The sequence below is a fragment of the Enhydra lutris genome, unplaced genomic scaffold (genome assembly GCF_002288905.1).
Source record: "Enhydra lutris kenyoni isolate GAN:26980312 unplaced genomic scaffold, ASM228890v2 scaffoldscaffold9, whole genome shotgun sequence".
NCBI lineage: Eukaryota > Metazoa > Chordata > Mammalia > Carnivora > Mustelidae > Enhydra > Enhydra lutris.
Genome location: NW_019154093.1, coordinates 13,618,516 through 13,633,382, shown reverse-complemented (window position 1 = coordinate 13,633,382; position 14,867 = coordinate 13,618,516). Strand labels below are relative to the sequence as shown.

At 47.3% G+C, this 14,867-nt stretch overlaps 1 protein-coding gene across 1 annotated transcript; it reads right to left on the bottom strand.

Moving 5' to 3' along the window:
* Positions 1–305: 305 nt before the first annotated feature.
* Positions 306–14,867, bottom strand: LOC111143522 (MPL proto-oncogene, thrombopoietin receptor). The gene is made up of 12 exons (XM_022497336.1): positions 14,789–14,867; positions 14,507–14,639; positions 14,026–14,204; positions 13,188–13,486; positions 12,663–12,825; positions 12,276–12,402; positions 6,797–6,975; positions 6,492–6,634; positions 4,369–4,528; positions 4,103–4,199; positions 1,722–1,809; positions 306–1,515 (listed from the first exon to the last, which is right to left on the bottom strand). Exons 1-12 carry the CDS (start codon positions 14,865–14,867, stop codon positions 1,126–1,128), a joined length of 2,037 nt encoding a protein of 678 aa, XP_022353044.1. The 3' UTR covers positions 306–1,125.

The window sequence follows — 14,867 nt, the reverse complement described above, 5'->3', positions numbered from 1 at the left end:
GCAAAGGGAGAAAGAGAAATAGACCCCCCACCAAGCAGGGAGCCCAATATGGGGCTCAGTATGGGGCTTGATCCCAGAACCCTGAGATCAGGACCTGAGTGGAAGGCAGACACTTAACTGACGGAGCCATCCAATTTCCTCCAGCCTAAACACATTTACTGCTGCAAATGAAGGGCCTAGAGGATGAGGGCGCTTGGCATGGGGTGAAGGTAGCACTATCCATAAAGATTTCCTTCATTTAGAAAACATTTATTGAAAGCCTACTATCATGCACCAAGCACTGATCTTGGTGGTGGGGAAAGACAACTAAATCACAGCCCTGGCCCTCAAGGAGCTCACAGCCTAGTAGTAGGAGCCAGCAAGTAAACAGTTATTTGCATAAAGAAGCACAGGGATGACAGAAGTCAGGGCCGGAGATAAGAACTTTGCAGTGGTCAGCTTACAGGAAAGGCAGTGGACTCTTGAGGAACTACAGTAATTAAGGGGTGGGAGAGATGCCAGGATAAGAGAACAGGAAGGAATAATTACAGTAGTTCAGATATAAACATACTACGTCCTAGGCACTTAGACTAGCTCACTTATCCTCTTCACAAATCTGTGAGTTTCTGGCATTATCCCTGTTTTATAGATGAGAAAATCAGGGTGCAAAGACTTTAAGTTATATGCCCAAGGTCACACAGCTAGCAAGTGGGTAAGAGAGGAATTGAACCCAGCTCTGACTCCAGAGTTTATGCTTTTAACTACTCGTATACTCAGAGCCAGGAGAGAGGGTGATACTATAGAAGCCAAGGTAGGAGAGAATTTAAAGGAGGAATGAGTAGTCACGATGACAGATGCCATAGAGAGATCAAATAAATTGAGGATTGACAAGATCCTACCAGATTGTGCAATCACAATATTTGATGTGAACCCTGCCTGAGTTGTTTCCTTAGCAAAGCAGGGGAATGAACTGAAGCCGTCTGAAGATCAAATGGGAAGTGGGGATGTGGAGATGTCTTTTCAAGGAGTGGAGCATTAGGGAGGAGAGAAAAAGCAGGTGAGTTAGAGGAGCTTAGTCAAATGAACCTGGCGTGAGGAGGGAGAGTCTTGGCTTTATGTCTGCAGCAGTACCAAATATTGTCAGTGTCAGGGAGCCCAACTATGAGGACAGACAGAGGGGGATGGACGTGAGGTCTGAGATGTTTGTGTTGAGGGGATGGGGTGGGTAGGGAGGTTGGGAAAAGAGGTCTGGCCAGTTTGGATCTGTCCAGGGTATGGGGAGAGAGGGCCCTGCCAGCAGCTCAGAGGTAAGTAGGAATGGTTGGCAATGTGGGTGGTGCAGTAGGACCCCGACTCAGCCATGGGTGGGCACACACACAGGGGCATGGTCCCCAGGCAAGAAGGGGGCAATCCTCGGTAGTCCATCTGGGCCTGGGAGGAACACAGGGCCATGGAGATCTTCTCTGAGGACTTGGGTAGAATTTCAAGGGGGCTGGGTTCCACCTCCTCAAAAGCATCCGAGACTGCAGCCTTGGGCTGGGAGAAATGAGGGGAAAGGATTCTGGATTAGAGCAGGTGCAGTGGGGAGGGGGACCTGGACTATACAGGAAGGAGGGTTAGCTGGGCATAGGGCCCAGGGATGGTAGGCTGGTGGCCAAGGGCCTTGGAAAAGTGTGCAATGGGGCAAGGATCCAACTCCAGGCAGGGCTGATACTGGAGACTGGAGAAGGGAATTCACTCACCGGACTCAGCGCTGCAGTATCCCTAAGGTACTGGCCTAGGACCCGGTGCAGGTCTGGAAGGGAGGGCCACAGGGCATGCTTCAGGCTCCTTGGGGAGAAGGAAGAGGAGACTGAGTCACAGGAGTGAATTGGAAGGGAGGAGGAAACCACTGAGGTGATGAAGGGTTGAACCTGAGGTTAGGTAATAAGGCTTGGAGAAGTAAGACTGTAGTCAAGGCAATAAGATAAGGTAGGGGGGCATAGGTGAAAAGGTGGGAAAGGGGAGTCAGAGGTGAGGGGTTCAAAAAGTGGTTTGAGTGTCCTCAAATATCCCTGCTTCAGGGTCTTTGTGCTTGCTATTTTCTGCACCTCTTGATTCGTTCCCTCATTTCATTTAAGTCTCTACTCAAATGTCATCCTAAGAGAGAAGTCTTCCCTGACCGCCATGTCTAAAATATTCCCACCTCCTTTCCCAGTCCATTTCCTGCTCTGCTTTATTTTTCTTTATAGCTCTTGACTTATTGTAAACACATTATATTATCCCACGGGTTTGTGTTTGTATCGATCCACTAGAATATCAACTCCATGAGAACAAAGACTTTGTTTGCTCAGTCCTCTATCTCTGGGGGATAGAATACTGTCTGGCTCATAGTAGGTCCTCAAGAAATTAGTTGAGTGGGTAAATGAAGAGAACCAGAGGGGCTTATTGCTAAGTTACTGGGGAAGGTGGTCTCTCTGGGAAGAGTATAGATTAAGGTAAGTTGGGGGACCCTGCAATTCTTTAGGCTCATATTTCCACATGGAAAGACTTCAGTTGAACAACATTTCAGGGTTCTTCTGTGACCTCACTCATATCTCTCCAGGGGAGGAGTGATTTATCTGGCAAATTGGGGACAAGGAACTGAGTTCACCTGGTTCATCATCTTCCTCTTCTACCCCAACTTTTTTGTTGGCTCTGACTACCTGCACAGAGGCTATAATGTGGTCTGCTCACACAGAGGAGTGAATTAAAAATTAAAAGAAAGACATGTTCAAGGAGAGATGGGAGCAGAAAGGAGGGACATCTAACCTAGTCTAGGGTCACCAAGGGAGGCTGCCTGGAGGAGTTGTCTTCTGAGATGAGTCTTTAAGAACCAAGAGATGTTACCAACAGAAGGACTGAGGTGGTATGGATTGTATCCTTGTGTGTGTTTGTTTTGTTTTACTTTTCTATTCTCATGTTTATAACTTCCAATGACATTTCTCTTCAGCCTTAGTCTTCCCACATAAACAAGTCATTAATAGCATTTTTTTAAGGGTGTGCTATTTGGCAAGCACTGTGCTGAGTGCTGAGGATTTAAAGATGATCACATAAGGTATAGGGAAGACATATAAAGATATAAATACCGGGGCGCCTAGGTGGCTCAGTGGGTTAAGCCTCTGTCTTCAGCTCAGGTCATGATCTCAGGGTCCTGATATCAGGCTCTCTGCTCAGCAGGGAGACTGCTTCCCCCTCCCCTCTGCCTGCCTGTCTGCCTGCTTGTGATCTCTCTTTCTCTGTCAAATAAATAAATAAAATCTTTAAAAAAAAAGAAATAAATACCATGAAATGCTACTGGTACTGTGATAGAAGTCTGTACTGGGGCACAAAGAGAGTAGCCAATAGGGGAGAGTTTAGGAAAGGTTTCTAGGATTTGGTGGAGAAGGTTATTTAAAGATAAAGGGATAGAAGTCATGGAGGGAACATATCCCCAGCAAAGGGAACATCGTATGCAATGGCACTGAGAAGTAAAACCAGGGGGCTTATGGAGGAATCACCAACAGTTTGGCAAGGCTGATGCACAGGGTGGGAAGGGGTGGAAAGACTGGCAGGGGCCAGATTTTACAGAGCCTTGCCTGTCATTCCAGAGTCTGGACTCTATCCTCAGAATTAGTAATGAGACTTAAGGAGGGGAGTGACAAGTTCATTTGTGCTTTTTAGGAAGATCATTTGGGTGGCTGTGTGAGACCAGATTGGAGGGTGAAGCGGCTCTGTTTCAGCGAGCCGGGTAGTGTTTGTAGGGCTAAAAAAGGGGACCATTGTTCGAGCGACATTTTGGAGGTGGAATGGGCAGACGAGGCGGGCCTGCATAAAAGGGAAGGGAGGTGCCTAGAGTCCGGGTTTGGATGATGAGTGGACAGCAGCCCTGTTACTGAGATGAGGAGCCAGGAGGTGGGGTTGTTTGAGGGGTCCGGTAGAGCGGGCATGTTAGCGTGTAAGGAAGCGGTGCGACTCCCAGGGGAGACGTGCAGGAAGTGGCTGAAGCCACAGGTGTGGACATGCGGTCCTTGGTCCTCGGGAGAGCAGGTGTCGTAGGGTAACCCTGGGAAGCTTGCTTAGAGGCCTCCGGCCCCGCCCGTCTCCTGAGTGACCGGGGCGGTACCTGTAGTGCGCAGGAAACTGCCACCTCAGCAGCAGCAGGCCCAGGAGGGCGCTGAGGCCCAGCACCACGAGCAGAGCGGTCACCAAGGAGATCCAAGCTAAGGGACAAAACCAGTCAGACTTCTGCAACCCCTGGCCGGAGCCCCGCCCCCAGGCCCGCCAGACCCCGCCCCTCCCCTCCCCCCGCCCCTCCCCTACCCCCTCCCGGCGCCGGCGCCCCTCCACTCGCGCAGCCGCAGAGCGCCTTGCTCCCCGCTGGACGCTCACCGGAGTCGGAGGTGGTCTCTGCTCGCACCGGCTCTGACCAGGCGCTCCAGGGCCCTTGGTAGGTGGGGCCGTGGAGCCTGGCGCGCAGCTGTAGGCGGTAGCGAGAGCGCGGGCGCAGCTCCAAGGTCTCCCGCTGGGCCCCGAGAGGCGGCTCCAGCACCTGCGCAGAGGGGGAGCGAGCCTGTGGGCAGGCTCCCGGCGGCGCGGCGCCGGCGTCAGGGCCTCTACAGCCTGGCATCCTTTTGGCCAAAGGCTTACCGCTCTGAATCTCCGGGGATCCCTCCCAGAGAGCCGCCCCGACAGAATAAATACATGCATCCCAGCGAAAACTGGCAAGATAGAGCCTGACAGAGAGGCATGCTGACCCTAGAGAAACGCGCCCCGACACACACACACACGCACACGCACACGCACACGCACACACGCTGGCACGCAGACCTCATCTGCACAGAGAAGTGACCACTCATCCGGACACAAATGCATTCGCACACTGACCGGGGCACGCGGACATCCCGCCAGAAGTGCTCCCCACGATCCAGGTCAGGCGACGGAAACCCCAGGCACATTCAGATACTCAGGGCCAAACGGACTGTTCACAAGTAACATGCATCCAGCTGCGGATGCTAGGTGCTGAGGGGCAAGGACAGATTCCAAGCAGAGGGAACAAAAGCATCGTGTGGACAAGCAGGGAGACTAGCCATCAGGTAGCAAACATTTACGATGTGCTGGTGATATGCCAAGCACTGGGGAAAAGGATAGATGAAACACGGTTCCTCGCAAGTCCAAGGAGGACCGCATGCAAACCAGTAAATAATTACAAGTCATTAGCTATAATGATGATTTAAGTAAGGCAGGATAGGAGCAGGAGGAAGCATGGCATGCTGCTTGGGCTGCTTGGTTGGGGGTTAGAGAGTAGTTCAGTGTGCTAAAAGCATGGATGGGCAGGCGGGGTGGTCAACGATGAGCTAAGGCAGTGGTAGTAGGGATTTGAGGACTGCTAGTACAGTAAACCAAACTTCAGTGTTGGTGAATGGAGGGAAGGGACAAGGGAAAAGGAAGAAGAGTTAAGAGTGATTGCAGGTTTGGATAAGTGGTAAGTGGTAGAACCACTGCCAGAGAACAGAGAAGTTTGAGGATGAAATACTGTATGGTTTCACTTTATTAGGTTCAACAACAGTCAGAACTTATCAATGGTGACGTCAGAACAGTGCTTACCTTGGGGTATGTGTGGCTGTAAGGAGCATGAGGAACTTCTGAGGTGTAGAAATAACCTATATCTTGATCTGGGTAGTGGTTAAATGGGTGTATACATGTACAAATTGATCAATTGTATATTTAAGATCTATGTATTTTCTTGAATGGAACATACCCCAATGAAAAGGTAAAATAAACTTGGGGAGGAAGATGAGTTTAGTTTAATTTTGGATATACTGGGTCTGAAATGCCCCCAAGGGCTTTTATGCACACTGTCTGGTAAGAAGTTGTATATACACGTGGTTAACAAGAATAAAGTAGAGAAAGTAATATTTAACGATTGTATATTGAGTACCTTCTATCTGCCAGCAGCATGCTAGATATTTATATACTTAATTTTTGTCACAACTCTGGAAGATAGATAATTGTATCTCCATTTGACAAAATGGAGACTTCCAAAGTTTAGGTAATTTACCTAGGGCATAGAAGTTTCTTTCCATTTGGGTGTTGGAATGTAAGTTTGGGCTGGTAAATGCATAGTCATCAAAACTCTAAGTACTTACCTAGGATGAGCATGTATATTTATCGAGAAGAGAAGGAAGTCTAGCATGGGACTATAGGAAGAACAACAGATTAAGGAAGGGTGGAAAAAGAGGAGCCAGGAAAAAGGGAGACGGTTCAGCCAGACAAGTAGTATGAGACTTGGGAGATTGATAACCCAAAGGCAAAAGAAAGAGAAAATTTTAAATGGGAATAGTCAGCAGTGTCAAAAGCCAAAGAAAGATTAAGATGCCAGTTGAGTCAGATCAACACAGATACAGAAACCCAGACACAGATACATGGATACCTTCACTCTTGATAACAGACCGGATGAATCTCAGGGGTACTCTGTGTAGTGAAGTCTGTGGGCATTTTTTCCTCGATCGTACCTTCCAGTCTTGATGGCCTTCTCCTGTGTAGCGGAGCTGATAGCAGGTCTCTTGGGCTCCCCAGGATGATGGGTGTTGCCATTCCACTTCCAGCTGCCCACTGGAGACCTCCCTCCAGTGCAAGTTTGGAGTGGGGATGAGCACTACAGGGATGCCAGCAGGGACTGGCCTAAGCTCTTCTGTGCGTGTGACATCGTGCCACTAGGGCCATGGGTCAAAAGTGGCAGAGCCGGTGATCCTGGGCGTGGGGTCAGTGCCAGTAGGGGCAGGAAGCACGTGGGAGGAGAAGGGAAGGAAGTTCTTACCAGCCTGGTGGATCCAGAAAGGGGAGCCCAGGTAGCTGTGAACAGCACCCTGGGCTGTGGTCACCTCCACAAGGATGTGAATAATGCTGTCGTTTTGTGACTTGAAGTGGCAGCGGGAGAACTGGGAGGCCTGTAATCCTGGATTTTTCTCCTCTTCACACTTCTCCCAGATGGGGTCCCTAAGAATCATGCCCATAGAGTCACTCAATTGAGCCTAATCCTGATAATTCCCATCCCACAAGGGATATGACCTGTAGGGATTATAATCTAACTCGTCCCATGGATGGGCTTCCAAGGCTTTCTCTCTGTTTTCCTGCCACGATGTTTTGTTTTCTGAAGCTGACTTTGGTGTCCAGCCTCTTTCTCTTGAGGAAAGAGCTAGATGACTCATGGACACAGCCTGGGCTCTAGAGCTCAGGTCTTGGCTTGGTCGACAACTCTGGTACATGACTGATCTCTGCTCCCACTTCTTCATCTGTAAAAATGGGTTAAAAATCCTTACTTCACAGGATTGTTTCAAAGAGCCTTCATCTTTCTGGTGCAAAGGTCCTCACATTTTTAATCTCATACAGCAGACCTGTTAGTCACCTCTCTCTGGGTTATTCTACTATTAGATGATTACAACAGCCTCCCAACTGGCTTTTCTGCCTTCATTTCCACCACTCCCTTGTGGAGTTTGTTCTCCATATGGCCACCAGAATTTGCTTCCAAAATTTTAATCTGATAATGTCCAGAAGAGATCACAAATCTGTCCATTTGTTTGACTTTTTCCCATGGTATTCCATGAGCCACCTCTGTCTCTAGCCTGGAGTAAGGCCAGCTTCTAACTGGTGATTCTGCCACCTTTCCTTCTTCATCATTTCACAGAGAAATACACCTTTTTGCAAGAAAAGTCACATCACATCACTCTTCTGCCTGAGATCCTTCAGTGGCTCCCCGTCCCCCCTTGAATGAAATCTAAGCTCCATGCAGGGCCCGATATGCTTTACTTCTTCCCTACCTGGCCATTCTGTCTCCTACAATTCTTAATCCAGCTTGCCGCTTCTCACCGACATGGGCCTTCTTGCTGTGCTGTAAATATGCCCCCATGCAATGCCTTTGCGCTACACCTTGCCCTTGATTGCTCTGACTCCAGATCTCCATGTGACTCATTCTTTTTTTTGCCATTTAGGGCTCCTGGCGTTCTCTGACCACAGAGTCTAGACTAGCACCCACCCCCCATCCTCCTACTTAATCTCTATCATATAACCTGTTCCGCGGTCACCTTACTTCTTTGTCACCCCTCTTTTCCCCCCCAACTAAAATGGAAGCCCCAACAATGTGGAAACTTTTTAATCTGTCACTCCAGCCCCAATGCCTGGCGCATAGTCACCCTCAATGATTGTTTATTGAACAGATGAATCATGTCTCCTTCCTGATTATAATTCCTAAATGGCTAGCTCTTACAAAAATTATTTATTAATGTATTTATGTATTTACTTCTTTATTCAACAAATAATTGATACTATGTGGCAGACACTGTGCTAGGCAGCATGAATACATAGAAGAATAATCAAGGAGCTCTCATTCCAGTGGGAGGGGCAGAAAAACAGACAGATGGTATTTTCTGTGGTGTGTTTGGGCTCCTTTGGGGAGGGGTGGGTATCAAGGAGGATAATTTAACCCAGATGGGGAGAGTCAGAGAATACTTCCTGGACAAGGCAGTGCTTAGACCGGGTCTTGGACTATAAATAGGATAGGCAAAGGGGACCGACAGGCAACCCAGGCACATGCTTGTGCATAGATAAGAGATAGGGTGCTTTGGGGGAAATTCTAAGTGGAACAGAATGCCCTTAGCTTAGAGGGCCTGGTGGTGAGTGGTAAATGGGAGAGGGCAGACTAAGATCATGTATGATCTTATGGCCTTTCTGAGGAGCTTGAACTTAATCTTATAGTAATACGGAAACATTTAGGGATTTTAAACAGAAACTTGTCATAATTAGCATTGTACTTTGGGAAGATCACTGTAACTGCAATTTGTGGGAAAGAATTTGTGAGGACAGACAAGATGCAGGGAGATCCAATAGGACACTTTTATGGATGAAGGCCCAGAAACGGGGTGGTGACAATGGAGGTGGAGAAAAGGGATTCAAGGGATACTGAAGAGGTAGAGATGATAAGACTGTTTCTGATTAGACCTAGAGTGTGTGGAAAAGGCAGAAGCCCATGGAAATCACTATGTCAGGCCTGGAAGACTGAGCTGATGGTAGGAAGGAGGACAATAGGAGGAAGAGCAGGTTTTGGTAGAAGAAATGATGATGTCAGTTTTGTTCCCCTTTAATCCATTCATGGCACCTCTAGACTATGGAAACCTGTGCAGTTTTTAAAAGGAATCAGTTACGCCTTTTTGTGATGGGCTCCAAGATACATTTTTAAGTAAAAAAAAAATAAGTTGGCAATTATATATATAATGTGTTCCAATTCATACTGAAAATGAAATGTTGTGTATAGACATGAGTAAGTACATAGAAAAACTGGAAGAGCACATTAAAACTGTTAATGGTGTTTTCTTCATTATTCATTAATTTAGCAATTTTTTTTTTTCTGACTAACTGCTAAATTCCAGGCACTGTGGTAGGTAAGAATACATTAGTGAGTAAAAGCAGATATTGACTTTGCTCTTAGGGATCATGTATGTTCAAGATCAGCCCCTCTCAACTGGAGTTCTGAGACAGAATGGTATCAATGAAATAACCACATAAAATATAAATGTAAAATTGTAACTATGATAAGTACTTATGAAGGAGAGGTAAATGGTACAATAAGTATGTATAATAGTGCTATTGGACCTGATGAGGAAGATCAGGGAGGGTTCCCTGAGAAGGTGACATTTGAGTTGAGATCTGAAGGAGGGCTGGGTGGACAGCATGCACAAAGACCCAGAAGCAGGAGATAATATGGCAGATAGAAGGGGACCAAAGAGTCATAGAGAGGAAAAGGCAGCATAGTGTGAGATGAAGCTGAAGGTATTCAGGGGCTGAGTCTGTTAGTACTCTATAATGCCACAATAGGGTTCTTCTTCTTCTTTTTCTTCTTCTTTTAATCCTAAGAGCCATAAGAAGCTATTGCAGATTTTTTAAAAAGATTTTATTTACTTATTTGACAGGCAGAGATCACAAGTATGCAGAGAGGCAGGCAGAGAGAAAGGGAGGAAGCAGGCTCCCTGCTGAGCAGCTAGCCTGATGTGGGGCTCGATCCCAGGACCCTGGGATCATGATCTGAGCCGAAAGCAGAGGCTTTAACCCACTGAGCCACCCAGGTGCCCCACTATTGCAGATTTTTGAGCAGAGAGTGTTATGTTCATTTTTGCACTTTTAAAAATCACTACTCTGGCTCCTATGTGGAGAATGATTTGGAGGATTTAAGGGGTGATCTTATAATAAGTCTCCTCAGTAGCCCAAGTGAGACACCATGATGGCTCATACTAGGGGAATGGCAGTGATGAACAGAAGTGGACAGATTCTAGAGATATTTAATAGGTAAAATCAATAAGACTCCGTAACTTTCTTACACCATATACAGAAATAAATTCAAAATGCTTGAGAGACCTAAAAGTGAGGCAGGAAACCATCAAAATCCTAGAAGAGAACACAGGCACCAACCTCTTTGACATCGGCTGCAGCAACTTCTTACTAGACTCATTGCCAGAGGCAAGGGAAACAAAAGCAAAAATGAACTATTGGGATTTCATCAAGATAAAAACTGCACAAAGCAAAGGAAACAGTCAACAAAACTAAAAGGCAGCCTTCAGGATGGGAGAAGATATTTGCTTATGTCTTATCAGATAAAGGGCTAGTATCCAAAATCTACAAAGAACTTATCAAACTCAACACCCCAAGAACAAATAAGCCAGTCAAGAAATGGGCAGAAGACATGAACAGACACTTCTCCAAAGAAGACATACAGATGGCTAACAGGCACATGAAAAGATGTTCAACATCACTCATCATCAGGGAAATGCAAGTCAAAACCACAATGAATATCACCTTATACCTGTCAGAATTAATAACACAAAAAACAACAGGTGTCGGCGAGGATGCAGAGAAAGGGGAACTCTCTTACACTGTTGGTGGGAATGGAAACTGGTGCAGCCACTCTGAAAGAGTATGGAGTTTCCTGAAAAAGTTAGAAATAGAAGTATCCTACAACCCAGCAGTTGCATTACTAGGTATTTACCCAAAGGATGCAAAAATACAGATTTGAAGGAGTATATGCACCCCAATATTTACAGAAGCAGCACTATCAACAATAGCCAAACTATAGAAAGAGCCCAAATGTCCATTGACTGATGAATGGATAAAGAAGACATGCTGTGTGTGTATATATATTCCATATATATATATATATATGGAATATTACTCAGCCATCAAAATAATGAAATCTTGCCATTTGCAATGATGTGGATGGAGCTACAGTGTATTATGCTAAGCAAAATAAGTCAAAGACAAATACCATATAACTTCACTCATATGTGGAATTTAAGAAACAAAATAGATGAACATATGGGAAGGAAAAAAAGAGAGGGAAGCAAACCATAAGAGACTCTTAATGATAGAGAACAAACTGAGGGTTGATAGAGGGAGCTGGGGGGCACCTGGGTGGCTCAGTGGGTTAAGCCTCTGCCTTCAGTTTAGGTCATGATCTCAGGGTCCTGGGATCAAGCCCTGCATCAAGCACTCTTCTCAGCAAGGAGCCTGCTTCCTCCTCTTTCTCTCTCTGCCTGCCTCTCCACCTACTTGTGAACTCTCTCTGTCAAATGAATAAATATAATCTTAAAAAAAAAAAGAGATAGAGGGAGCTGGGCAGAGGATGGGCTAGATGGGTGATGGGGATTAAGGAGGGCACTTGTTATGATGAGCACTGGATGTTATATGTAAGTGATGAATCACTAAATTCTACTCCTGAAACCAATATTATACTATATGTTAACTATCTAGAACTTAAATAAAAATTTGAAAAACAAAACAAAACAACAAAACCTAAGACTTGGTTTTAGATTGGATATGTGAGGAGTGACAGATTAGTGAGGTGCTTGGTGATAATTCTTGAAGGCGAAGTTTGGATTGGATTTGATAGTGGAGAGGTGCAGTATGTATTTGAGTAGGGGAAGACCATTCAATGTTTGAGTTTTTAACAAAGGTGTTTGTCAGAAGCATGGGGGATAAATTGCGGGTGAATGAGAATGTAGGTTGTTGCAGTGGTCTAGGTGATATAGTCTAGGTCTAGGTGATATGATTAAATCTGGACTAAACAAAGGCATCCCAATGGGGATGGAAAGAAGTTGAGAAGGTAAAATACCTGTTGGAAGACATGAGCATGGAAGGCAGTTGGTTTGGGGACAAGGGAGGGGAGTGAAGAGGATCAAGAGCAATCACTCCCTTTCTGCATGATCATGCCTCTCTCCCATGACATCAAGCTCAATCATAATTTCAGCTCTCACCTGTCTCTGGGGCAGCACCGAGCCCTGCTGTGGAAGAAGAAGCCTTGGGAGCTAGCATGGTCCTGTTGCTGCCACTGACAGGTAACATTCTTCAGGTTCAAGGTAAAGCACTGCAGTCCAATTTCCACTGAATTAACAGAAGAAAGTCCCATCAGGGCCACCACATTCCCACTCTGTAGGGTAGCCAGACTATCTTTACATACGTAACTTGGAATATTTACCCTCATTCTTTGTTCTCTCCCTGAATATAGTTCACTGTGTCTGTCCAGTGGCAAGTTTGGGGTTATTAGGAAGGACCATGGTTCTCAGAGCTTCCATATCCTGTCCAGACCTCTCTAGAGTTCTTTTCTATCTTCTCCCCATCTTCCCATTCTTTTGTTGACGTACCTGCATCTCCAGGCAGGTCCACAGTTGCAGGGAGGGACCAGGAACCCCAGGAACCAAGGAGGGAGACCCCATCAGGTTGGCTGCGCAGCTGCAGCCAGTAGGATTGACCAGGCTTGAGCCCTGAGATGAGGCAGCTTCCACTCCTCACTGTTAGAGATGAAGCCTTGGAAGAAGAATCCCAGCCTCAGAATCTAGGTCTGCCTCAACCGAGACAGCCTCCATCTCTTATATTTGAAGCTCCACAGCATACCTGTGGAAAGATGGCCACTTCCTCACTGGATAGATAATGCACATAGACTAGGGGCCAGGTCAGTGGGTTTCAGGTGGTGTCCAGAACTTTTTAGGCCTGAAACACTCAGTTTTGTTGGTGTGAATGACCCAAAGTGGGAGATACCTAAATAAACATCACTCCCAAGCCCATACTAACTTTCCAAGGACCAACCCAGTCTGGAATCCCCAAAGTATGGAATCCCCTGGGCAAATTTTAGGGTAGGAGATAAGAGGTGGGGCAGAAGGCCAGGATACTTCTCTAGTTGGGGACGTCTGCTCTGGTCCATCCTGTTGGGGCATCATGGGCTGAGCACATGGAGGCTGGTGCAGAGCTGGGACCAGGTTTAGTCTCTGCAGAACTGGACAGCAGGTTTCTGTGGGCAGCAGCTGCATGACTGTGGGACCAATGGAATTCCTGGGATCCTTGGGGCCATAGCGAAGTTCATGCCTCAGGAAATCACTGATTTCAGGAGCTGGGGTCTCCCAGCTGATCTGAAGTTCCCCTGGTTGGATCCCGCCTGAAGCCTTAATGATATCTGGGGGAGCTGGCAAGCCTGGGGGCAAGACAGGGTACACCAGAACTCTCTGAGTGCCATAGCAGATGGTTCAACCCATGGACTGTAGAGAGGGGAGCTGCAGCTGGGTTGGGGGCAGCCCCTGGATTCTAGAAGATCACAGGCCACTGTTCTCTTGTAGGCCAGGGCAAGGAGGCTCCTTATCCTGTTTTCCTTTCCTCATGAGAACAGTGACCTCACTGCGGCTTTGTTAGACTCAGTGCTTTCAAGAACAGGGATCTCTTCATCTCTGTATCCTTGTCACCCTGCACAGTGCCTGACACACAGTAGGTATTCTGTAACTGTTGAATTACTCAACGAATAGGTTAATGATGGGATAGGAGCATAGGTTTGTCTCTGGTGTGAAATGAAATCTAGTTCTGGATGTGAAGAATGATAAGGGGGTCTCGAGGTGCCTCTGGTGGTCTGGTAATGAAGGGCATCCACATTGCCCTAAAAGAGCACAGACCAGTCTGATCCTAGGAGCTGGCTGAGGACAGCAGACAGAGGGGCCAGGGTGACAGGAGGATGGCCCTTACCTACACTATCCACAAAGAGCACACGCTGGGTCAGAGTCTGGTTCAGAAACACGTTCTTCACCCAGAGGTGCAGCGGAAAGAAGAGGCGAACTTCATCCTGGGCTGGAAACTGACACACGTATCGGGTTCCAAAGGGGGGCACGCTCTTGAAACTCAGTGGGCAGGCACGGGGCTTCTCCCTGTGGGTATAGGAGAAGTCTGCTCCACCTACACGGCCACCATGACATCATGGGCCCAAGCCCAACTTCGATTTCCATTACTGCCATTTTTGAACTCAGTGCCTGGCATAGGTGGGCTTAGGGATTATGCAGGGACCAGAACTGGGGCCATCCAAAGCACTCCTGTTTATTAAATGGTTACTGAGGGCATGTACTTGGAATAGTCTCTGATAGGGCCAAAGGCAGGGAAGCTACAGGAGCTGGGCTCAGCTGAGGCGAGGACAGGACAGACACAGGGGAGCATGACACAGCCCAGCACATACCCTGGGTAGGCATACAGCAGCTGGTATGTTCCATTGGGTGCTGCCTCTTCCTCATCCCAGAAGCAAGTGAGGTCCTCAAATGTTCGAGAGAAACAGTTCAGGGGCTCTGAATCCGAGGCCAGAAAGGAGGCATCTGAGGAACAGCTGGTGAGTTGAGCTCAGGGTGCTCCCACGCATGTTTATGGGCAAGAGTAAAGGGGCTGGTGGGAGCCTCCTACCTTGCACCCCCCCAGGACTCCCTCTTCCTGGGAATAGGTGATCTCCACCCTCCACACACCTCACCTTGGTTGGTGACTTGTGCCAGATTTTGGGGGGCCAGGAGGAGGCAGGAGGTGACCGCCAAGAGGGCCCAGGAGGGCAT

Coding starts and splice junctions, on each gene's coding strand:
- LOC111143522 (XM_022497336.1), bottom strand. CDS start 14,867: ATGCCCTCCTGGGCCCTCTTGGCGGTCACCTCCTGCCTCCTCCTGGCC. Junction 14,205..14,506: donor CTGCTGTATGCCTACCCAGG/GTATGTGCTGGG, acceptor CTATACCCACAG/GGAGAAGCCCCGTGCCTGCC. Junction 1,810..4,102: donor CAGTTTCCTGCGCACTACAG/GTACCGCCCCGG, acceptor CTTCTCCCCAAG/GAGCCTGAAGCATGCCCTGT.